The sequence below is a fragment of the Delphinus delphis genome, chromosome 12 (genome assembly GCF_949987515.2).
Source record: "Delphinus delphis chromosome 12, mDelDel1.2, whole genome shotgun sequence".
In the NCBI taxonomy this organism is placed as follows: domain Eukaryota; kingdom Metazoa; phylum Chordata; class Mammalia; order Artiodactyla; family Delphinidae; genus Delphinus; species Delphinus delphis.
The window spans coordinates 45042585-45068234 of record NC_082694.2 but is presented as its reverse complement, the minus strand read 5'-3'; the positions used below and the strand labels follow the sequence as shown (position 1 = coordinate 45068234).

General features: G+C 36.9%; 1 protein-coding gene across 1 annotated transcript; it reads left to right on the top strand.

The window, feature by feature from the left end:
* Positions 1–240: 240 nt before the first annotated feature.
* CIMIP6 (ciliary microtubule inner protein 6) lies at positions 241–25306 on the top strand. Its single transcript, XM_060027578.1, has 5 exons — positions 241–266; positions 3940–4150; positions 9998–10151; positions 23859–23974; positions 24820–25306. The coding sequence occupies exons 1-5, from the start codon at positions 241–243 to the stop codon at positions 25186–25188; spliced, it is 876 nt and encodes a 291-aa protein (XP_059883561.1). The 3' UTR covers positions 25189–25306.
* Positions 25307–25650: the final 344 nt, after the last annotated feature.

Below are 25650 nucleotides of genomic sequence, written 5' to 3'. Positions count from 1 at the left end.
CCACGCCCCGCCAGCCGCGCGCGCTCGCTGTGGACCCGACCGGGTTACTGCGCCTGCGCGCTCCGGATCCTGCCCCCCCCCCCCCAAAGACGCTTTCCGAGGCCTAGTGCCCAGTCCGCTGTCGCTTAGCAACGCACAAGTCACTGCCGCGGTTCTCCGCGCGCCCCTTTCTTGTCAGGGCTTACTCCCCTGGTCTTCTCGTGAGGCTCCTCATTGCCTCGTGGCAGGCCGTAGGAGCCCATGGAGGGAAAGGAGGAAAGGCAGCAGTAAGTGCTGGGGTTTGTTTTTCTATTTCCCCTTCCGAAAAATGTTTTCCTACTTGGAGGGTTAAGTGAGATCCGAAGGGTGAGTCTTCGGGCCATCAGGGCTTTTCCTCTGCCAATCCCCTTCCTACCTCTCATTTCGAGTATTGAGCGCAATAATACTTTTTAAAACGCACTGTTTACTGGGCATCTACTACGTATCAGGCACTTTACATGCACAGCTTGGCCTAAAACTCTTGACGTCATCTTGAATCATCCACTACTTCTCACACCCCACATGTAATTTATTAGCAAATTCTGTAGGCTTTACCTTTAAAATATATCCAGAATCCACCACGATTCATCACTTCCACCGTCATTACCACCCTGGCCCAAGGACCAGCGTCTCTTACCTGTATACTGCAGAAGTCTTCGCTGCTCCCCTCGCCCCTCTGCAGCCTCCTCAATGCAGTCTTCTGAGTGGTCATTTTACAACATAAAGTTAGATCACGTTCTCCCTTGGCCATTGCAGAGCAAAAGCTAAGGCTCCTACAGCGGCCAGTGGGGCCTACACAATGTGCGCCTTTGCCTTACTCGGCCCTGTCTGCTCCTTGCCTCCCTCTCCTCCAGCACTGAGGCCTCCCTGAGCCATCTGCAGTGGTTTTCAAAGTGTGGTCCTCAGAACAGCATCAGCATCACCTGGGCGCTTATTTGAACTGCAGTTCTCACGGGCTCCCCTCCACAGACATACCAAATCAGAAATTCTAGAAGAAGCGCATGATAATTGAGTTTTAACAAGCCCTCCAGGTGACTCTGATGTACCCTATTGAGAACTATTAAATCAAGCAGCTTGTTACAGCTTGTTATGGTGTGGAGCCAGGGGTATGTGCTTCCAAACCTGTATTTTTGTCACTAAAACAGTGGTTCTCAAATTTTAACATACATGAGAATCACCTAGAGAGCTGGTTAAAAGTTTCCTGGGAACCTACCCCAGAGATTATTTAGTAGGTTGGGAATGGGACCTGTGAATATGTATTTCTGACAAGCTGACAACTGATGCCAGGGCTGCTACTCCTGGAACTACGCTTGGAGAAGCACCGTCCTGAGGTCAGGTGCTTCTGCTTCCAAGCTTCGGCATTCACACGTCCCTCTGCTGGAATGTGCTTCCTTAGATATCCACTTAGCTCTCTCCCCTCTTTCCTGTCTTTTTTCAGTTGCCACCTTCATAACTCAGCCTCCACCTTATCTAAAAATGCCACCTACCTCCCATATACATGCACTTCTTTCCCCTATGCCCTGCTTTAATTTTGTCCTTAGTACTTAACACCATCTAACAAACTATATATTTTACTTTTTATTTCTCAACTGCCTTACCCCACTGGAATGTAAGGCTCTGTTTCTTTTGTTACTCCTCTATCCTCAGTGCCTCAAACAGCACTGGACACATAGCTCAATAAATATTTATTGAAAGAATGAATTATTTAATGTTATTCTCACATGTCTCACAACAGGTATTATTGTCCTTATCATGCAAAGGATTGGAAACCAAGGCTCAGATAGTAAATGGCAGAGCTGGGATTCCAACCCAGGTCTGACTTATTTCAGAGCCCATTAGTATTTTTAACTGTGCTTTCCTTCTAGTAAGAGATTACTACAGAACCCTACATTTCACATTTATGAGTCAATCTGTAGCCACTCACACCACAAATCCTTCATCACATGAATGCATCAGTATGTGAACAAATAGCTACGGTCCTTTCCTTAAGGCCTGATTCTAGTACAAATTTATTGTTGGGTTACAACTATGAGAAGCAGATGGAAAAAAACTGATGCCAGAAGTCTACAGTGATAAATCAATTAAGGCCTTTAAATAAATTCATCTCTGGAAAGATAACAGAAAAACCTTCAAAGTAATTTACACTTTACCAGTAATCATTTTTTCCAAATCCTTTGCAGAGAGCAACTTCTGCTGGGATGCAGAGAACTGGAATACAAGGGTACTGAATGCCGTGTGTGTTTTGGATGAGGCTTGGGTGTGTACAGCTAACGCAAAGCCAGAGTGAAAAACTAGTCCAGCAGATTCACCAGGAATGTGTAAACAGTATAATGCCAATCTGTTTACCTGCAAAAATCAGGACAATTGTCCGGATGTTGGGTACATAATGATGAATGAAACCCGATTGTCACTTTAATGGAACTTACTGGCTTGTACAGGATTATTTGTAGTGCTGACTAGAACACAAAAACAAAAAGTAGGTACATAAATGATAAATTGTAGAATGAAAGAAATGAACAAAGTACTAAAATAGAGAATACATGGAGTGGGGAGGGGGCAATCTAGGAAAAGTTTCTGAGGAGATGACTTCAGCTGAGACCTAAATGGTAATGAACCAGCTGTTCAGGGAGCTGGGGAAGAGCAGATGCCCTGAGGGGAGAGGAGACTGGTGTGTTCCAGGAACTGCCAGTAGGCAGGCTGGCTGGAGAAGGGAAGGGAGAGAGGCTTGAGTGGTTGAAGAGATTAGCTGGAGCAGGGCCACACAGGGCCTCAGAACTGCGATAAGGAGGAAGTGTTTTATCGTAAATGCAGTGGAAAGCCACTGGAGGCTTTTAATTGAAAAAAATGACATGGGGTAGAAGAGATGGACCTGCTTTAGTCTGAAGTGAGGTAGGGCCATGGACAAGGCTAAACAGAACTAATCACTTTCTCTATAAATTTCGAATCTTATTCACTCACCTTCCATGGGTCAGGGCTTTGATTTTTTAAATTTCTATGTAAAAAGAATCTAAATTCAAATATTTTGTTCTTACCTTCCTTTACTTTTCAAGTACGTAAAATTTTAAAATACTCCTGTTACTCCTTATTTAAAAGGAGAAAAAATTTATAAACTATTCCTTTTAAAATATTTTTTAACATTTAAAAATTTCAATAATTTTTATTTTTCTTCCAGGGTAGTTATTAGAAGCAAAAAATGATGAAATTGAATTAGCTATTCTGATGTCTGCACAGTGGTCTTTTCCTGAAAAGATAAATAATAATGCTCTTTTGGTAGCTTTTATAAGTTTGCCAGGGGAGCCTTTAAAATTAGTTATCCTTGTCCAGATAGCTAAATATACTAGGTAACTAACTCTTTTTTTGCGGTACGCGGGCCTCTCACCGCCGTGGCCTCTCCCGTTGCGGAGCACAGGCTCCGGACGCGCAGGCTCAGCGGCCATGGCTCACGGGCCCAGCCGCTCCGCGGCATGTGGGATCCTCCCGGACCGCACGAACCCGTGTGCCCTGCATTGTCAGGCGGACTCCCAACCACTGCGCCACCAGGGAAGCCCCTAGGTAACTAACTCTTAAAGAAGATGAGTTAAGATTAGCATGTAACTTAGGCACATGAATAAATACTGTAAACATAATTTGTAAGAATGATCAAATCACTACTCTTTCTTAACTCCAAGCAAATGAATCTGTACACTACATTGGTATATGGTAATAAATAATCACTATTAACACAAATCTCTTTATCTTTTATATAATTTCGAATGACAGGATACCCTCCCAAATTTTAATTGCACCAGCCCCTAATAGTTATTAATAAAGCCTAAATTGTCTTGACACTTGAAATATATTTAAATCTAATTTTATGTAATTATGACTCAGCACTGAAATGCTCATTGGATAAATGATATACTATTTAATTCTGTTTTTCAGACAGCATGAAATAGAAGATGCTGGTATACTGTATGTAACTGAAAAAAAAGAAGAAACGAAACATGAAAAAAAGCTTGGAAAAAGTATTCAACATTCAAAACCATGTGTTGGGAGAGGACATGTATATTATGCTAAATTCATTAACACAAATGTAAGAACATACAATGAACCAGTTCCCTACATAGATCCCAAAAACAAGCCAGATGATCAGGTTGGATTCATGTTCATTATTTACAAATATAGATTTAGATTCAGAAGTGTTTTGCAGGCTAATTTTGTCACAGACTACTTAAAGGATGTGACAGATCTCAGACTAATATTTTTTATAATCCAATAGTTAAAAGCAGTAAGCTGGAACTATCCTCACTGATAATTTTGCATACAAACTATATATATATATAGGGAAGGAATCCAAATAATTGTTTTTCTAGATCGGGTCAGATTATAGTCACTCAGCGGTGCTTGTGGGTAGGAGGGGTTATTGAAGAAATCTCTAATATTGTATTTGTGACAAATAATATAAAAATTTCCCATGATACTCAGTAATTCAGATACTTTCTATAAAATAGCTACCATTTATTGAAACTGTATGAAGTGCTAGGAATGAGCTAAGTGTTTTGTATAAGTTATATCCTTTAATCTGCACAACTTCTAGGAAGTATTATTGGAAATAGTTTAGATGATAACATGCTCTAATATAGTAAATTAACATACCTGAGATTACATAGTAAGCAAATGTCACAGTCATGTTTCTGATCTAGGACTGTTGGTTTAGACAAATCACACTTTTATTCACTATCATATTAAATATATTCCATTCTTTTTTTTAGAATCAGGTTCGTTGAGGTATAATTTATTGTATTAATTTCCTGTGTTGCTGTTACAAATTACCACAAACTTGAACACTGGCTTAAAGCAACACAAATTTATTCTCAACAGTTCTGAAGCTCTAAAGTACATAATCAATCTCATTGTCTATTGGGAGAGCTGGTTCCTCCGGGAGGCTCTAAAGAAGAATCCATTTCCTTGCCTTTTCCGCCTTCTAGAGGTTGCCTGCCTTGGCTCATGGCCCCTTCTTCAAAGCCAGCAACATACTGTCTTCAAATCTATGACCGACTTCCCTGCCTCCTTCTTCTAAGGACCCTTGTATTATATTGGGGTCCTCAGAAGAAGAGAATCTGGGATAATCTCTCCTTAGCAAGATCCTTAATCACAGCTGCAAAGTCCCTTTTGCCATGTAAGGTTAGATGTAGTTGTGATTTAACTCAACATTTAAATGGAGATTGCTTTTCATGAGCTCTCTTTACACTGATAACATCAACTGTTCTTGTCATGAAACAGCACACCATGGCCCTGTGTGTGAATATGAGAGCTTTTGGGGGCAGAAATTCCTGTAGTCAAATATGCTTTAATATCATGTAGTAAACCCTTACAAGGGCAGTTTTAAGGCTCTTTTGTTTTATAAACAAATAATTATTGAGCATTTAAAAGATATTGATAGAACATGCCTCTAGGGGAAATAAATGTGGTACAGAAATCCAGGTTAGTGAAGTCCTCATAATTCTTGCAAAAGTTAATGAATGACTCTCCTGAGCTCTAGTTCAAGGCCAAGTTTAAACCAAACTCTTAACCCATCCTGAACCCCATAAGGAAAAGAAGCTGGTTTGAGAAGAGAAATATGAAACATAAAGAAATTTAAAAATAAATCTAATTTTCTCTTGTTCCTACTTTGTAGGTGTCTTGAAAAAAATAAATGTACAGAAGTGTTAGTAGCTTGCTCTATCAACAAGACTGGGTGATAGCAGCAGTAGAATCTTTGTTTATTAGTGCTCAAAGCTCCATGAGTCAAAGACCTTAAACAGGTGGTGAAAGTGAGTTTGAAATGAAGTAAGAGGATAGGTAAGAGAGGTTCACAGTGGCTGAACAAGGAGGGCTGAACAAGGAGGTACAAAGACCAAAGATGCATCACAGAGCTAAGTGTTCACATTGGGCGTGGAGTGAAGGGAATGGACATACTTAAACAAAACTAAACCTACCCCCGCCAACAACAACAACAAACCCTTAAATGTACTCATTTGCAAGTACCCAAGGAGTAATAAAGAATGCTCATTTCACATATTTGTAAACTTTGTTCTTTTATTTAAGATGACAGTTTTCTTTTTAAAGGTTAGCTTGGTTTAAAAAAATTAACTGGCTTATAGTAATACTGGCTTTAAAATAAAAGTAAAGAAAATAAAGTTGCCTAAATATTTCAATTGACATATATCTGTTGTCTTATGTATTTTGCTAAGATAATATCTTTAGAATACCAGGTTGGTCAGTTTTATTTATTTACAAGATTTTTAAGTGAAATAATCAATTATACAGTTCTACATAGGGACATAAAATTGGTGGTGCTAAAAGAAGTAAAAAGGAGCTTTAGCTCAGTTATTTCCAATGAAAACTAATTTGGTTGTCTTTTTAAATATTAGTAAATATTGATATTTCAAAAAAGATTACACTGGGTCAGTATTTTCCAAAACGTATTTTTTTGGAGCACTAGTCCTTGCCAATGTGCTCAATAAAATAAAGTTCCGAAGTCACATATGTTTTGGAAAACCTGTATTTTTATACACCCTTCTCAGAGCTTCACAATTCACATTAGTAGATAAAGGTTCCTCAGAAATCCTGTGGTAAACTTGTTTAACTCAGTATTTGTCAAATTTCTTTAACTATGGAAACCTATTTTATATAACACCTATTAATATGCTGCAGAACCAGTGTTCCACAGAACACAGTGCAGGAATAACTGTTATTGTGAATTGTTATTATGAATTGCTTAAAAAGAGGTATTTTTCAGCGTTCTTTCTGGTCCACAACAAAACACAGAGGAACATAGATACAGTGTAACTCTAGTGTTTGCTATAACACAGCAAATTTTTTAAAGCCACTGAGCTCCATTAAAAAAATATGATACTCTATGTGTAAGGTGTTGTCAAAAGTCCAGATTTCCCTAGGAATCCATAAAGTGTAATTTGATGTCCACAGATCACCACACCGCCACAAGCAGCAGCAGCCATCTTGGCCAGGGCGCCATAGAGCTTGGCACACCACCTCTTATATTCTCTTAACTGGTCCCTCCAGGATACCCCACTTACTTTTTACTACATTTCCCCTAGGATTCTCCCTTAGTTTCCCAAAGAATGGAAGTAAGTAATGTTTACTGGTGCATTTCTGAAGGCAAAGGGCTGACAGAAGTGTAACGTAGAGAGTGCCTCACGGTGGTTTCCGAATGTGACTAAGGGGCCCACAGCACAATGGCTCTTAGGCCTTCCAGCAGCCGGGGTTATAGGGAGCCTTGTCATCAGGAATCACCAGGCACCTCCCTACCATGGAGCCCCAGTGATGGTCATCCTGCAGCAGGAAAAGAGACAGGCTTTGGCCTGGAAGGGAGGACTTCATCCTCTCTCTGGGTGCAAAGTTTTGGGAACAACTCTTTCTGTAGGCAGAACCCCCTCTACAAATCTTCAAGATGTGGTCTGACCCCCAAAACCTAGGCAAAGCAATAACATAGAGGACCTTTCCCGGTTTGGTTTATTTAATCATAAATAATTCCACATGCACCTCTCAATCCAATGTAAGTGATGGTACACAGAGCAGTACATTTTTATTCTTAGTCTTTCTCTTCAGTGTGCGGTGAAGGAAAAAAATAAGCCTCTGCCTTTACCTTTTGTCTTATAATCTCTCTGAGCAAATGCTTGGACCAAAAAGGCATGCACATGTGCCTGGGTGCATACACACTCTCTTCCAGGAAGGAACCAGACTTTTCAGGCATAGGGCAGACTATCCAGAAATAGAAAAGATAAACACAACAGTTTTTGAACTGTAGCATTTCATTCTCCTGAAGTGAAGATTCGTCCAATTGACAACACTAATCAGAACACTCACCGACTATAAGGGTCTTGAAGTCATCAATCACACTTCAGAAAAAACTGCTCATTATTTCCTTTATACGTATTTGTGAAACCAAAGAGACCATTTTGGTAAAATTCTAAATTCCAGTCTTCTTGAAAGGTGAATTATCTCTGCTTTAAGGTAGCTTTTGCACTACACTCTTGTTTAAGAAAAAAATTGAAGTCTGCCAGACATCGTGGTTCACTTACTCCAGAGTCACTTCTCCAGTAACTTGGATGTTAGCAAAATAAGTTTCAGATCAACAAAAGAAGATATAAAGAGTACGCCTTAAAACCTTGTCATAGAGGATTTCTCAGGATATTTACTTAGAGCCTCTTTATTTTTATTTTTGAAATAATTTAAATAAATTTGTGTTTATCTGGCTTTGCCTTCCACAGCAGATTTCCTATAGCAATGTAGCACAGAAATCAGAGGCATGCACAGACAAATGACGGACTGAATTGAGGAGGCTCTGCTACCTGTTAGTGATATACCTTGGGGAAGTTACTTTATCTCCCAGCAGTTTTCTCATCTGTACAGTGGGTGTACCCACTTCATAAAATTGTGATGAGAATAAGTGAGAAAAGGCCTAGACCTTGGAGCATAATAAGCACCGTGGTAATCACAGAGTAGGGAAGAGCTGCAAGAAGCAGGCACTCTGACAACAGTAAGACGTGACTATTTTGAGCCAGAGAGTGAGAAGACACCATCTGTGTAGTGATATGTTCTAGAATTCCTAGGATCTACATCAAGTAGATGTAATTCACCTTTAAGTCCATTCTGAAAAATGAGGCATTGGCTGATCTTTCCTACTCTCCAAAATTCCCCACTTCCTACATTTCTTTGATTTCTGCAAACATTCATTTTTACCCCTGGTTACAGGTTGTCATTGGCCTGGAAACTGGCCCTCATTTCCAGTTGCAAAGTGAGTTCTGACTCTGTCTTCATCTGTGCAGGGCTTAGTGCTCTCTTTGGTTCATGTCCATCCCATCTTTTTCAGTTTGAAGATAACTTCCCTTAATGAAGCACCTAAAGTTGAATAGCTCTGATTTTCAGCTCTAAGCAGGGTACTCTTCTCCAAATTCTAAGCCTTTCCTTGATTTCTTGCTGCAACAGAATTTTTTCCCACTGAACACCCTATTTTTGCTGCTTGGTATATTTCATGAATCTCTTCTAAGCTTCTTGACAGTCTCCTGACAAGCTGACTCCATTAAAGTGTTTCTCCTTTGAATCTGATTTTGTGCACCGCTTGTACACACACCTGTCTCCTTGAAAACTAAGCTCATTTGAAAGCTAATTGCCTATGTAGCCACACAAGCTTCTTCAGATGCCTCCTTCTTTTTATATCAATGTAGCTTCAATTGTATTTTCAGAATTTAACTTATTAGAATCTCATATTTATCCACCTTGAATCATATTTTAAAGTCTCTGACAATGCAATCACAGTTGATCTTTTAAAAGGCTGATCTCTTCACTTAAAGCCCCAGGTAGGTGTTGGAACATACCCAAGGTTACTTTCATTATCTAATATCCAAGGACTCTGAGGTGTCAAGTTCCTTTTTCCCAAGGTTCTCTTCTACCTTATCAACCAGATTAAAAAAAATCTTTTTAGTCAGTACTAAGTTGAGTAACAATTCACCTCACTGCTTTCTGAACTTCTAAGAGATCAAATGTGCTAATGAAGAGTCTTCATTTCCTGCATACTTAGTTCAGGTTTTATTATCAGAAATTCAGTAACACTGGAGATATTTCTGCTTAGAACAAAGTTTCTCAAACTGAATCATTAGTGAGTTATAAATCAACGTGGACTGCAACCAGCATTATGAGATGAAATAGAAAAGTAATATAATAGAAAAATAGCCAAGTGCACTGCGTATAGTAAGAATAAGTATTGTTTTGCGAAACCTCTAGTTTTATGTATATGTATGTAGTGGGTACTCTTGCATGACATAAAATATTTCATATTTTCTTTATGAAAATATATTTAGTCCTAGATTTCAGAACTCTATTTTAGTACTAGAAAATCCAATAACTTGTTGAATCAAATTACTGAGCATCAAACACATGAAAATGAAAATGTCCTACAGTATCCAATTTTGTGTTTCCATTTTTTTTTTCCATGAAGGGTGACTGGTGGTCACATGGTAAAGGACTGGAAAATCCCTTCCAACCACCTTATGACACTAAGAGCACCCAGAGGAGTGACTTTAAAAAACCAACATGTCCATTTGTTTCTCCAGTCAAATACAGCAAGTTGCAAAAGCCTTCTTATGGAATAGGTAAGGTTAGCAGTTCTCCACTGTCTCAGGTTACTGCTATCAAATTAAGATGTACTATACGTGCTTGCACCTCCTGGGAAAATTAGTCCTCTACAGGAGTTGAAAATATACATGCAGCAAGTGCAGCCCTTGACAAGTTTGTTCCTTATCCCTTCCTAGTGGATAACTTAGCTCCAAATATGTTTAATACAACATAATAAAAATTGTAATGTTCATTGATAACACCAGCTTCCAAGTCAGAAATTTAGTAGCATTCTGCTCATTATTGCCAGCAAACTTTAAAAATTGTAACTGTTAGGCAACACTATAGAGCAGTATTTTTCAAAGTGTGCATGGAGGGGCACTGGTTTTTGTTGTTTGTTTTTGAATTTTATTTTATTTATTTTTTTATACAGCAGGTTATTATTAGTTATCTATTTTATACATATTAGTGTATACATGTCAATCCCAATCTCCCAGTTCATCCCACCACCACCACCACCACCCCAATTTCCCCGCTTGGTGTCCATATGTTTGTTCTCTACATCTGTGTCTCTATTTCTGCCCTACAAACCAGTTCATCTGTGCCATTTTTCTACGTTCCACATATATGTGTTAATATACAGTATTTGTTTTTCTCTTTCTGACTTATTTCGCTCTGTATGACAGTCTCTAGATCCATCCACGTCTCTACATATGACCCAATTTCGTTCCCTTTTATGGCTGAGTAATATTTCATTGTATATATCTACCACATCTTCTTTATCCACTCGTCTGTCGATGGGCATTTAGGTTGCTTCCATGACCTGGCTATTGTAAACAGTGCTGCAATGAACATTGGGGTACATGTGTCTTTTTGAATTATGGTTTTCTCTGGGTGTATGCCCAGTAGTGGGATTGCTGGGTCATATGGTAATTCAATTTTAGTTTTTTAAGGAACCTCTATACTGTTCTCCATAGTGGCTGTATCAATTTACATTCCCACCAACAGTGCAAGAGGGTTCCCTTTTCTCCACACCCTCTCCAGCATTTGTTGTTTGTAGATTTTCTGATGAGGGGCACTAGTTTTTATGATGTTTATAGCTACTGCTCAAAAAAAACGGGAAGTCAAGTAAGTTTTGGAAAAACTGAATTTATAAAGTTAAACAGTTTTGTGGTTTGTTTTTTTTTTTACTACAGAATTCTTAAAACCCTTATTCTAAGCATAAGCATAATGAATTTCCAAGAAGAGGGATAAAGAATGCTATGTTTTCCCAATATTGACAACTTTACCTTTTTTCAGATCATCTCACATGACTGGTATCCCACAAAACATAATTTAGGAAATACTGTTCTATACAGTATTCATACATTTTGAGATCTAAAATTTGTTTTACCTGACAATGTCATTATAATAATCTAGGTCTTTCACATTTATTCAAGTTGTATCTGTTTCTTAACCCAGTACTACTCATCTCTACCGCAGGAGTAGAATTTTTAGCAAGTCTTAAAGAAGTGCAGGATCAAGTCCAAACAAAAATGGATTTATTGAATACCCGCTCTGTTCTCACCCCATACAAAAGTTCATGAGATAAACATCAAATTTTCTGAACACGACAGTAGGCAGCGAAGGATTACTTTTAGACGTCAACAGTCCCTCAGTTTTAGCCTTCTGGCCTCTGTGATTGGCCAGTCTAGTTAAGGATACAAAGGGAAGCTAGATTGAAGGTCAGGATATTAGAAAATGGTCATATTTAACATGATTTCTACCTCAAGGGTGGTAGTTAATAGGGAGGGCCAACTATTAGATAGTCTATAACAATGGTGTCTCTTTTAGAAAGGTAATAAAGTTTCCAATTCTGATTCAAGATGGTAGACTGAGCACAAACATCTAAATCCCCTGCCTCCCAAGACCCTATTGAATGACAGCAAAGCAGTCAAACCATAAAGGACCCATAAAGGTGAAAAGAATGGAAGGAAGAGCTTTCTGGATTTTGAGAAGGAATGGAAGACTGTTGACGGATAAAAAAGAGCAAAGAAGCAATAGCCTAGAATATACAGAAGGAGATGCAGTGAAGAGCCATTCTGCCTGAAAAAAACACAAAAGTATCTGAAGGCTCAGTCAGCAGACAAAGCATAACAGAAACGGGGGAGGGGAGAATCAGAGGGTTATTTGAAAGTCTGTTTCTTAAATAACTGCTCCAGTCATGAGCACTCTACCCTCTCCCAACATTAAGAATGCTAGAGCCCATTGTCTCAGCTAGATGTCAACTACCACACTAGTTACTTTAGTATTTCAAACTGGTCTCCTATCCTATTCTTAATTTATGAATGGACAACCAAAGATTAGAATTATGCCAAATTATATTTTTTTTAGGTCTGGAGGATAAAATCAAGGAAATATCACAGAACATAAAATAACAACAACACACAAAACCTTAGAAAATATGAGAGTATAAAAGCAAAATGGAGAATCAGTCTTGGAGGTCCAACTTTTCTGGAGCTCCAGAAAAGAGTAAAAACGAAGGTGAGATAATTATATCCACACATAACATCTATTAAGCATATACTATTTGCCAGGTACTTTATGGAACTTTCTAAATGTTTACTCATTCAATTCCCACACCAACCCTATGGCATATAATAGTATAGTAATACTATTAATACTCTCATTTTTCAGATGAGAAAGCAAGCACAGAGTTTAAATAATTTGCCCAAGGCTACACAGCAAATAATTGGTGTTTGAACTTAGTCTGACTCTAGTACCTGTAAAAATAGCCAGTACACTACACAGCCTCTAGAAAAATAATAGGAAGATAGTTTCCCAACATAAAGAAGAGCCATTGAAAGGGTCTACTGAGTGTATGAAGGGAAAAAGATACACAACTATACATCACTATGAAATTGCAAAACAATAATTATAAAGAGAAGATTCCAGAAGTTTCCATTAAAAGAAAACTAAGTCACCACCTAAGGAATAAGTATATGGAATCAAGCAACACGGATGGAAGAGCACAGTGGAGTTAATGTCTTCAAAGGTCTCAGGGGAAATCATTTTTAACCTAGAAAAGAGGATTTATTTGACGTGTACACTAGAACCTTTTTCTTCCCCAAGTGGCACTGGGCATTGGACCCACTGAGAAAGAAATATAGTCCTAGCACAACATTTGGCTCTTAAGTGAACAAAATTCACGTAATTGTATTGTAAGTGCTACTTAGTAGTTAACTTTTAGCGTTATTCTATAGACACAATATGGAAAATTTAAATATGGTTACAGATCAGAATTATGTTATCAGCTTTAAGAAGAAAAATAAATATACAGTTGACAGAAGATGGGAAGTAGAAGAGGAGAAGGGTGCTAATATCACTATTTAACATATGAGTCCTCAAGAGAGACTACCCAAAATAGATGAAACACGGAATAGAAGATTAAGGCTGAAGTCAAAGGAGTTAATACAAGTACCAATTTCTCTCTCCAGCCCTGGCTTCTTTCCTGAGCTTCAAGCCTGATATCCAACCAACTACTTAACATCTCTTCTTGGATAACTAATCTCCTTTTCAAGCTTAACATGGCTAGAATAGAACATTTCATTTCGCCCATCCAAACCTATCCCCCCATCTCAATTAATGTCATTTCTATTCCCCCAGATGCTCAAGTTTTGATACCTAGAAGTCATTCTAAAACTCCCTACCCTCTACAGCCAATCCATCTTGACACATCTATCTCCAAATTCTATCCCAAATTATCTTACGAATGTAGTGAAGCCACTACTGCCCTGCTTCCTTTCTTCCTCCTCCATAATGTTTTCCACACCATCGTCAGACAGATCTTTTAAAAACATGAAGGACATCACTCTTCCCCTTTGGAGGCTTTAGCTACTTCTCACTGTTTGTAGAGTAAATTTCAAATTCTTTGCCATGGCCTACATGGTCCTATTTGACCTGCCAAATCTACCTAAGCCTCCTATTGCTCCTGATAGCTTGGCATGGGGATTTAGAGAAGGGGCACATAACTCAGACCAAGGAGGTAGAGAATACTTTCTGAAAGTCATGCTTGTTTCAGAACCAATTTATGCCTGTGTACTTGTTACTGTATTTCTATAACTTAATTACATATTATAAATTAAAATCTGAGTAAGAAAAAAAGCAGTTGTTTCTATAAAACATTCAAAGTTGAATACTTTGCAAAGACTTGCTAAAAGGTTAATCACTAACTTTAAAAATGCTAATTAAGCATGGGTAAAATAACTATAAAAGAAGAGCTAGAGGGAATTTTTTAAATCTTGAAACACGCTGTACTCATTTTCCTTCAAATGCATCCTTAAGTTTCCATTCTGTGTTAAAGAAACGGAAAATGAAAAGGACACATTAGGCGTGGGGTTTGTGCAAGAAATATAAAGTGGAATTCCAACCAACAGGTACTTCCTCAAAGAAAATGCCTTTGCACGCCAATAAAATTTTGGTGAATGAACTGGTTAAAGGAAAATAAGTATGGTTTACATAATTTTCTATGATTCTTTGCCTTAACTGACTTTTTTGTTAACTAACCAGTCAGGTCTCAGTACTTTCTCATAAGGAGCAGTTGTTTCTTCTCTAGTTCAAATAAGGGATGTGGTGGAAGATGAGACAGAGAGATAGGCTTTGTTCTAGGATGATCAGGCAGGGCCCGGTCATTTCATAAGGGAACAACCATAATCAGTGTCTGTAGGTCTGTCAATTTTCCCTTAGAGGAATCCTCCAAGCCTCTGCCTGGAGTGGAGGACAGAAAATCTGGGAGTCTCTCAAACAATCTTCAGTTTACAGCTTCGACTTGTACCACTTCCCATGCTCCCTGCCTCAGAAGCGTCTGATGCCTCCAATTCCCGAGCCTCACTGGAAGGCTGTGGCATGAATTGGCTTGATTTTCACCCCCCCTCCTCCGCAAGCCCTTAGCTTCCAGTTTACTGGACTCTACTCAACTCAATTGCCACTTATCCATCTGCTTTCCAGCTTCCAAATTTGTTAATATCTCTGCTCGCATTTAGTTCTCTTTTTTCCTTAAGGCTTTAAGCCCTTTTAATTTCTTTACTATCATTGTACTATCTTCTTCCTCTCTCTCTCTGTGTCTGTTCTTTTACTGGTATTTCTCATTGCCAAAATCATTATTATATTCCAGGTCCTACCACTATGCTCAGACTCAACAAATATTTATTGATTAGTTTAATGATAATTACATATTATTCAACAGATTAAAGTCATAATGTAATTTTAACTAATATACACACCACAATATAAACCTGCAATTTATTTATATTTTAGATGGTGTTTGGGTACTAGATGAGAATGATATTTAAAAGAAAATATTTTATGTAACATTTAAACTATAACTAGTATATAAACTAGTCTGTATATGCCAGATTTTTAATGTATATATATATGTGTGTGTATACATATATGCATATAGACAGAAAATGTGTATATAAACATGCATTAATAGCAAAAGTCATCTCATAGTCATTCTGTTCCATCAGCCCACTTAATTACGCCTGGTTTTTGGCATTTCAGCAATGTCATCTTGTACTGATAATGAAAGTGCCCTTTATGTCTTGTACCACCACACAATTTCCTGGCTGCCATCCATGGTCAGTTCAACAAACGGCTATGCTCCATCATATCTGAGTCCCTGTAAGAATGAGTGTTCACTTTGGGTTTTATATAATAAAACTTTATAAATTGGAAAAGCTGATCTAATTGGTAAGGGAGGTGTTTCATACTTAAATAAAACTTTGGCTGTTTATCAATTACTTGATATTTTAACATTCTTTAAAATTGTGAATTCAGATACGGTGCTAAAAATATTTTTCTAAAATAGGTTTTAGTTTGTGTTGCTTCTTTTGCATCAAGGTATAACATAACAATGATTTCTTGCTACAGTTGTATTCAAGTTTCTCTTTTTCACTGTATTGTGAAAATCTGTACTGTTATTTTTACATTAATAATCCGTTTATGTAAGATGAAAATAAATACTACTTAGAAGAATGGGGTTTCTAATAGAAAAATAATACTGATAAATGTTTTTTAAGTAGATACAAATGCAAAGTTAAGAAAATTTCTCAAAACAAAAGCTGCTAAATCCGCATCAATATGAGGAACAAGTTGTGTGTTTGAATAAATGCTGGCTTTGTTGATAAAATATAGATGGCTAGACACCAACTTGTTTGGTGTATCCTTGTTTGGAAAATTCCTATTTTAATTAGAAGTTTCCAAGAAACAGAGAGTGAATTTCAAACATTCTTCATAGACTTTGGCTTACTTTTTGTAAGCCTCATCTAACAAGGCTTCTTTTAAGTAATTATTTTGGGTCCGATTTGAATTCTTGAGTAACCACTAAGAACTTGAATATCTTCTTTGATGTTTTCCCACTTAGATGATCTTCACTATTGTGGGCTTCTTTAAAAATCACATATATTTGCATAAATGAACATGGTAGTTATGTTTACTTTTAATAGGTATAATGTCTGGGTAAGGAACTTCTTTCTATAATAGTTTAGATTACCTTTCTTGCCCCTTTATTGGTCCCCATGAAGATATTTTTTTAAGTTATTATTTTCAAGATTCTGGGAGGTTCTAGATCACTATATAAAAGATGATTCATTTTAATTGATTTAATTGACTTCCTTCTTAAGTCTTTCTGTTTGTTATCTGCATAAGAAGTCAGTCCAACATTTAGTTGCTTAAAACAACAATCATTTTATTTGCTCATGATTCTGTAGTCTGGGCTGAGCTCAGGTGGGCAGTTCTTTGGCCATTCTTGCTGGTGAGCACTTGAGCGACCGAATTTAGTTGGTAGGTCGTCTGGGAACTGAACTCGGCTGGGACACTGGAATGATTGGGCCTGACCTTCTCCATTTGGTCTCTGCGTGTGGTTTCTCCAGCAGGGTAGATGGAACTGGCATAGTATTGCTTCTGCCACATCCTATTGGTTGAAGCTAATCACAAGGCCAGTGCACATTCACAAGGGGACTGTACAAGGATGCAAATACTGGGAGGCCTGATTCTCTGGGGTCACCAATGTAACACCTTACTTCAATGTCTTTAAGTAGTCCTTTCCATGAGAGTTTAGGAATGGCCAACTCTTCATTTTTCTTTGTCTGAAAAGGTCTTTAAATTGCCCTCACTAATAGATGAAAGTATAGCTGGGTACAGAATTCTATATTCATAGTTACTTAGCTTTTACACTAGGAAGGTATTATTCCATTGTCATCTGGATTCTATTGTTATGTCAGGTCTGAAAGCAGTCCAGTTGTTAATCCTTTGAAGGTAACTTGTTTCAGTAGAAGATTTTTTATGTTCTATGGGGGTCTTTGCATACAGAAAGAGATACTTATTTATGGTTAAATTAATATTCTAGTTTTAACATTATAAATTTAAAAATATTTCTTTAAGCCCTTAATTTTTAAATATTGTATAATATTAGAATAGTAAGTTTCACTTGTTCTTTGGTGTTTAACTCAGCTTGAACAAATGAAATACTCCTTAACAATGACTTATTTACAAACATAGTCAATTAAATTCCATTAATATTTTAAACTGCATTTGGTGATTTAATTATATTCTGTTTTCCTCTTAACACTTTAAATACCTAACAAGGAAAATGTAGAACTTTGACCATCAAAACCTTCCCAAACAATTAAAAAATTCTTATAATAAGAGCTAATGAGACCCTAATACATTAAAAAAAAATTTTTTTAATAAAATAAAATTTTAAAAAAAACCTTCCCCAATTAAAAAATTCTTGTAAATCTAATAAATTAAACCTATAAATATAGTAAATACATATATGTCAAACATTTTAATACTCTTTATAAACTTAATCATATTTCCCTAAAACTGTCAACACTAGAAAACTATCAGATCAAATTTTCTTCTGACATATTACATAACAAATTATAGATTTAAATGTATTTGCTTTATCATCTCTACATTTAATCCCAAACCTTCCCAAAATTAAAAGACTTACTGAATATTTATTTTAGAAGAAATGTGTTGGTTGGTAGAATACTGGTTTTGAATATTAGTAAGGTATTAAAGTATTTGTTTTGAAAAAAAGTTACCCTGTGACCAATCTTTGTTACCCTATATGAAAAATATGCAATATACTATTTGTATTAAATCTAGTTTATGGCGAGGCATTTTTGTTATCATTACAGAGGGCTTTTAATGATGATAGAGATTTTGCTCTATGCATTTCTCTCACTAAGACAAAGTGAGAGAATTTAATTCATCATACTTTTAAGTTTTCCTTATAGTAGCTGGATATGACCTGTGTTGTCCAAGGACAGGTTCCTGTGTGGGAAATTGCTGGCATTGGATTCTACGCAGGTAGGAGGCATAAAAGTTTCTAGTTTGGGTCAGCTGATTGTTTGCCCCAACTATTATTGCCATTAATGGCAGCTGCCCTGTTAAAAAATTGCCCTTGATTGTTTTTGACAAATGCCTTTAGGGGAAAGGCTATTTACACTAAGAGAGGCTGAGTCATTGTCTATAAAGACAAGCCCTAGGAATGGAGTTTCCAAAGAACTGCCAGCCAGGTTAAATAACAATTCTTTGAGTTCAGGTTTGTGGGAAGTTCCAAAGCCAGTGGTTCTTTTCAGTGGCTGCTAAGCTTCTTGCTGATTTTCACCATAAATTCAGGGCTGTTAGTTTCCAAGGCTTATGACAAGGTGGGGACAGGGGCATGAAAACTGGGCCAAAGGCCTGCTTTTATTACAGAGATTAAGCCATTTTTCTTGAATAAATGCTTCTCAGATTGTTGCAAGCCTTTGGTTAATTTCCAAAGTTCTGAAAAAGTTGATTTTGATTATTTTTGCCAATGTTCTCATTGCTTTTATGGAGAAGCAGTTTTTTTGGAGGTTTTTACTCTGCCATTCCCACTGATGTCCTATCCCTTTTAGTTTTCATGCTACAAATATTTTTTCCCAACCTATCATCTCTGTTAACTTTGCTCATGGTGTACAGAAATAAATTTTGATGTAATCAAGTTTATTAAGTTTTCACCTATGGTTTGTGCATTGGGTGTTTATGATGAGTTTTCCTACCCTTAGGTCACAAAAATATTCTCCTACATTTTCTTCTCTTGGTTTTATCATTTTACCTTCCATAATTATGTATTTAACTCTATAGCTCAGCTTTATGTGCAGTATTAAATAGGGAACCTATTCCATTTTTCTCCATGCAGTGAACAAGTTTTCTGGATACCATCTACTAAACAATCTACACTTCTGTCATTAACTTGGGAGACCTCCTTAATTGTATGTTAGGGTTCCCTATATGAATAAGTCTGTCTCTGAACTCTGTTACATTCCTTAGGTTAATTTTCAGTCCTTGGATCATTACTAAAATGTTTTAATGATATAGATTTTTAGCTTGTCTTAATATCTGATAGGGAAATTCCTCATTCTTTGCTCTTCCTTTTCACAGTTAAGCTCTCTATTTATGGACCTTTATTTTTCCATTTCAATTTTGGAATTTATGACATTTCTCAAAATATCCAGCTAGAACTTTGATTGGGTTGTGTTGACATTATAGATTAATTTAGGAAAAACTGTCACCTTTACAGTAACATACTATCCCATCCTATCTAAGGGAATGGAAAGTCTATTCAGCTCAATTTTTGTCTTTGAGTTAAAAAATTTTCTCTATAGAGATCTTGTGAGGTCTTACTTTCTAGAAACTTTATACTGTATAGTTTTATTCCTACAGGGACTGTATCTTATTTTTCCTTTTGTTTTCTAGTAGGTTATTTTTATTATAGCAAAATGCTTTTGATTTTTGTACACTTATCTGCTTGCCTTGCTATACCCTTATTCTCATTTTTTTTTTTTTTTTTTTTTTTTTTTTTTGTGGTACGCGGGCCTCTCACCCTGTGGCCTCTCCCGCTGCAGAGCAACAGGCTCCGGACGCGCAGTCTCAGCGGCCATGGCCCACGGGCACAGCCACCCCCGCGGCACGTGGGATCCTCCCGGACTGGGGCACGAACCCGCGTCCCCTGCATCAGCAGGCGGACTCCCAACCACTGCGCCACCAGGGAAGCCCTATTCTCATTATTGATTCTAGTGGTTTTTCTATTCAGGTAATTATATTACCTACAAATAATGACAGCTTTTTCTCTTCCTTTGCAATCATTATACTACTTTTTTCATTTTTTATAATATTCACCAGAATCTCCATTAATATGTTAAACAGTAGAATTTTAGTTCTGAGTTATTATAGGTGTAATACTTATTTTTCTGCTCTTTAGTCATTGTCTTTTTAAGGAGGCAAAACGTTTTGTTATTTTCTTCCATATACCTTAGGCACCCTCCTTGATTTATTTCTATTCTTATTTCAGTTCTTCCTCTAGAAATTTTTTGAAGTGGTCTGTTTATGGGGAAATATTCTGAGGCCTTCTTTGCCTCCCAATATTTTTAAATTTTGGCTTCATGGTTAAATGACAGTTTGGTTGGATATTAAAATATTAAAATTCCAGGCTTAAAGGTTTTTTCCCTTTAATATTTAAAAAATATTAATAAGTTATTATGTGTCCGATGTTGTCAAATTTGATATAAATCTGCTTCTTACTCCTTTGTAAGTAATCTACCTCTCCTCTTTGAAACATTTAGAATTTTTTCTTTGTCTCAGATGACCTTAAATTTCTCTATAAAGTGTCTTACATGTGAGTCATTTCTTATCTACCACACAGGACTGGGAGGAGAGTGAGTCAAGTGAGAGGTCTAGGGTGCAAACTGTAAGGAGGCACTCACTCCCAGGATCGTGCAAGTGCCTCCTTACATTTTGCATCGCATGAACTTCACCTGCCTCATCTTACTCCTGGCCCTGCTACCTGTTTGGTAATCTGTGAGCCCTTTCAATCTGAGGTCTTTGGGCTTTCTTTAATTCTTATGTATTTATCATCTTTATTTCTTTAAACATTTCCTTTTCTCTGTTTCTTCTTCTAGGTTTCCTGGATTCTAGTGTTGGTATTTCTATGTCTCTTAGCTTTTCTATCTTTATCAATGTCTCTTAGCTTTTCTATCTTTATTTCTTTCTCCTTTCCAGATTCCTTCTGGGAAAGCTTCTCAGTCTGATTTTCTAGTTCATAACTCTTATTTTTATCTCACCATTTCTACTTCAACTATTATATTTTTATTTCTAATATTTTACATGATTCTTTTTTATGACCTCTTATTCTTGCTTTATATTAAGAATACCTCCTGTACCTTTGAGTATATTTGTTATGCTTATTTTATTCTTGGTACATAGGTTCTAATAATTTTGCTTCACATAGTGTACGTTTTAAATCTTATTGTCTTTCTTTAACAGTGTCTCTCTAGTTTATCTTAGGTCATATTCCCCAAGGGGAATTATCAGCCCTGTGTGGGCAAAGGCTAAAGACCAGGGTCTGGCTTGTGTACCTCTCAATGAATTTAAGGAAAGAAGATGAAGGTCAGGCTGGAGAGGGTCAGGCCTGACAAAACCAGTTTTGACCATCTCCATTTGTTGTCCCTATTTGAGACCAATCCTCTACTCAGGGCTCCACTCCTTTCCCCTTTAAACTCCTAAAAAGAGGCATCACAGAGAGAAGGCAATCTCTTGATGTTTTTAATCCACCAGCACTGACAATTGCTCTGGGAGTGCTGGAGAAGGAAATGCCCAAGGGGCTGCATGCATCCATTTTCATCAGCTCCTTACCCTGGAGGGATTTCTGTGCTGCTCCAAACACATGGCTAGACAGTTGCTGCCAGTTTCTGCCACCCTGAGGCAAACAGTGATCTTCCCAAAGCAATGTGGGAGAAAGTCAAGAGCAGATTTTAAAAGCTCTCCCAACCTATTCTCTACTGTCTACATCTGATCTCCCTACCCTCCAGCCCAAGCTGCCACCAACCCTTCATAGCAGTTTACTAAACCCTTTGGTTTTCTCCCAGCATTTTGATAGTTCATCACATTCATGCTTCTCCTCTTCCATGGTTTCCCTTTTGTCAGGATGCAAAAGAGCTTGCCCCTTGCCTAACTTAGAAGTCCCTTTCTAATTTGACCTAGCATTCTAGAGACTTTATAAACACTGTCTTTAATCCTCACAGCTCTGAAAGCAAATTATTATTATTTCCATTTTAGGGAGAAGAAATTGAATCTCATTGAAGTTAAGTGATTTGTCCAAAGTGACACAACTAGGAAATGCAGTAGAGCTGGAATTTGAAAGCACGTCTATCTTATCCCAAAGCCCGTCTATCTTATCCCAAAGCCCATGCTTTGGATACTCCATTAACCCCACCTGATTAATGCCTAAATTTAGACCTGCCTCATTTTATTCAGAGTTATCAGACTATGTTCCTGGAAACACTAACACTCTGTGAGCCAGACCATGGCGTTCACCCCAAAACTGATAGTCGTTTCTGATTTGGTGGAAAAATATAACTTATGGTTAGAATTTCTCAACGTAATAGTTGTCCACAAATTTATGTTAAATCTTTGGCACCTGCTCTCTTTTGTGTGCTAGCAAATCCTAAAAGAAAGGTAATGATTAAGTAGAAAATGAGTTTTGAGTATCTGATCTCAATTAGAAATCAAGGAAATGTTATCAATTAGCATTTTTCCCTGCTAGCTAGAAAAGACTGCCATCTCACATTATGTAATGTATAAATATTGGAATAATCATTCTAGCTAGTAAAATTAGTTTATATCAATGTCTGAATATTGAATTAAATTCATGAATGCTTAATAAATGTGAATTTACTAACATATTTTTCCTCTTATATATTCTCCCTAATTTTAAAGTCATGGTTTTTCCAATTTAAATTTTATTTTTTAATAGTTAATACAGGCATACAGTACAAAATTCAAATGGTACAATAGGGAAAAGAGTGAAAGTGAATCCACTCTTCTCCACCTCTGTCCTCCAGCCAGCTAATTCTCTCCCCCTGCAACAACCACTGTTATCAGTTTCTTGTTATCACTCCATAGATATGGTAGGTGTACATATTATCTTATGTACATATTTTTCTATAAAAGGGAGAAATTTTTAATTTTTTCCTTGACAGAATTTTATGTCACTAAACTGGGTGTTACTCTGACTCCTTACATAACGTAGTGTGCTAAAAGCAAAACTAAAGTGAGTTTTTAAAATTTTTAAAAATTTTAAACATAGAGAAACCAATATAATGAACCCCTATATAGCTATTACACAGATTGGAGGATTATTTAAAAGCGATTTTTAAAGAATTTAATACTCTCACAAATTTTCAGAGCCTTTGTCAATGGGAAATGAAAAGAATTGTGTGTTCAAGTGCAGTAGCCCTGGAATCTTCCAGTTCATTTGTCAGTGCTAGCAGGGAGCACCTTACGCATAAATTTCTCAAAGCCTTTCAGTAGTAAAAATAAGTTGACAAATAAATTGTACTTATGCTTTTCCTAACACTTTGGTTGGCATATGTGCAAGAAGCAGATCTAACAGTTGACTTTTAAAAGCCATTATTACATTATTATTAGTTTTTAAAATTACTAGCAATTCCACCTGTGGGGCTAATTTGGTTGTTTTGATTTGGTTCTTTTCATGGAGAAAGAATGATGAATCTATTATTGTATTATTTAGATGTGTTTAGGTAACCTTTCATACTTAAAAGAATTTCGTTTCGTTAACATTTTTGATAAAGCAAAAATATTATAAATACTGATTACATTTCCATATACAAATCTTTTATCCTGACTTCACAAAATCTCTTTTCTCCCCTTAGTTCCACTTGCCTCTCCTGATGCATCAGCAGAACTCCAAAAGAATTTTATAGAACGCATCTCTTTTTCACATCAATATGATGCCAGGAAAACACCCAGTGAGCCTATCCGGGGAAAGGTAAGTCAGTATTTAGAATCAATTACTTAATACTTTATGATGGGATAGATTTATGGTAGAACTCTAAGCCTTTCAAGTCATAATCATATTTCTCAAAGTTGATTTAAACAAACTAACATGGTTATTAGGAGGATAAAATCTTAATCACATGTCATAGTCAAAACTAAAGAATTATGTCATAATTTTGGATCAGTCTTTGGAATTTGGTTCAAATTATTAAAATCATTCACTTAAGATAATATCAAAGCAACCTGCTAAAGTTTTTGATATGCTTATGTATGTGTGTGGCAGGGGGATGCATATAAGTTTTATAAATTGAACAGTAATGTAATAGTCAATTGCTGGATTTTTTCCCAACTACAGATGTTTGTTTTCATATTTCACCATAGCTAATAATAATAACATTTCACAACAACTATTAGTTGTTGGAAGTAATAGACGTTTATGATGCAATCATAAATCCTTAGGTCTATGAACTGCAGTTTCTATCGTATCCATAGCAACCTGCAGAGCAAGAAATGAAATTGGATATGAATAGTCTCATACAATTCAAATGACAGAAAAATTGAGAATGGGAGATAATGAGATGCCGCTCCTTTGACTTTCTGTTTTTCCCTTCCTGTTCATTTTCTGGTGCACCCTTGTTCATAATTGGTTTAAATGGTTCACCAATAATTATTATGCTTCCGTCTTCAGTTTCGAACTAAGGTGACAGCCAATGAAGAGGCAGAGAAATAAATGCCTGCTTCAATCAGGACTTGAGCTAATACATGAACTCAGGTCACAGCTGCATCTTCCAGCAACTTGTGTGCCCTGGTTAATGTCAACTTTGTTTTCCTTTCCAGCGACATGGAGTTTTTGTGCAGACAGAGATAAAACCAGGGAGTAGGCCAACAGTTCCTAAGAGAACAGAGGTATTACTGAATGCTCCAGGGTCATGCTCATCAGAACAGTCCAAAAAAACAGAGAAAGGAAACTCAGCGGAAAGCAAAATGATCTCACCCGGTCTCTGCCGACAAAATTCCCAGGAGTTGTTAGAGACTAAAACTCACTTATCAGAAACAGACGTCAGAGAGGCAGCCAACACATGTCCCAGAAGTCTTGAGAGAAGGGAGAAGACTACAGACGTCTTTCAAATAACTGCAGTAAAAGCTCTTCTCATCAGGCATGATTCTTTAAGTCCACCAGTAAAAAGTCAGGATAAACCAGGATAAACTACCTTCTTCAAATAAAAACATAGTCCTTAGAATGTAGACGATTTCAGAATCATCATACAGGCCCTCACATTTGCTTTTTCTGTTATCAATAACCTCAAAAATGACAACTTACGTAAATGGGAAAATGAAAAAAGGTAATAAAATACACCAAAAATTTAAGTGTGGTCTCCAATGAGTGATGGATATGAGACATATTTCTATGTTAGATTGTTTCTAGCCATGGCTCTAGAATCAAACTGGGGCTGGAATTTGGGCTTCACCACATAGAGGCTGTGTGACTTTGGGTAAATTACTTAACCTCTCTAGAGTTCAGTTTCCTCATCTGTAAAATTAGGATAATAGTAACTTCATAAGGATATTGAGCATGAGATCATACACATTGATCAGTGATCAATGTAATCACATTATCACTATTACTATAATTAAAATTTCAATTTAAGGTTAACATTCTCCTATAAC

Excerpts from the sequence above, each read along its gene's own strand:
- CIMIP6 (XM_060027578.1), top strand. The coding sequence starts at position 241 with ATGGAGGGAAAGGAGGAAAGGCAGCA. Across the intron at positions 267-3,939 it reads GGAAAGGAGGAAAGGCAGCA|ACAGCATGAAATAGAAGATG; the intron begins GTAAGTGCTGGG and ends TCTGTTTTTCAG. Across the intron at positions 10,152-23,858 it reads AAAGCCTTCTTATGGAATAG|TTCCACTTGCCTCTCCTGAT; the intron begins GTAAGGTTAGCA and ends TTCTCCCCTTAG.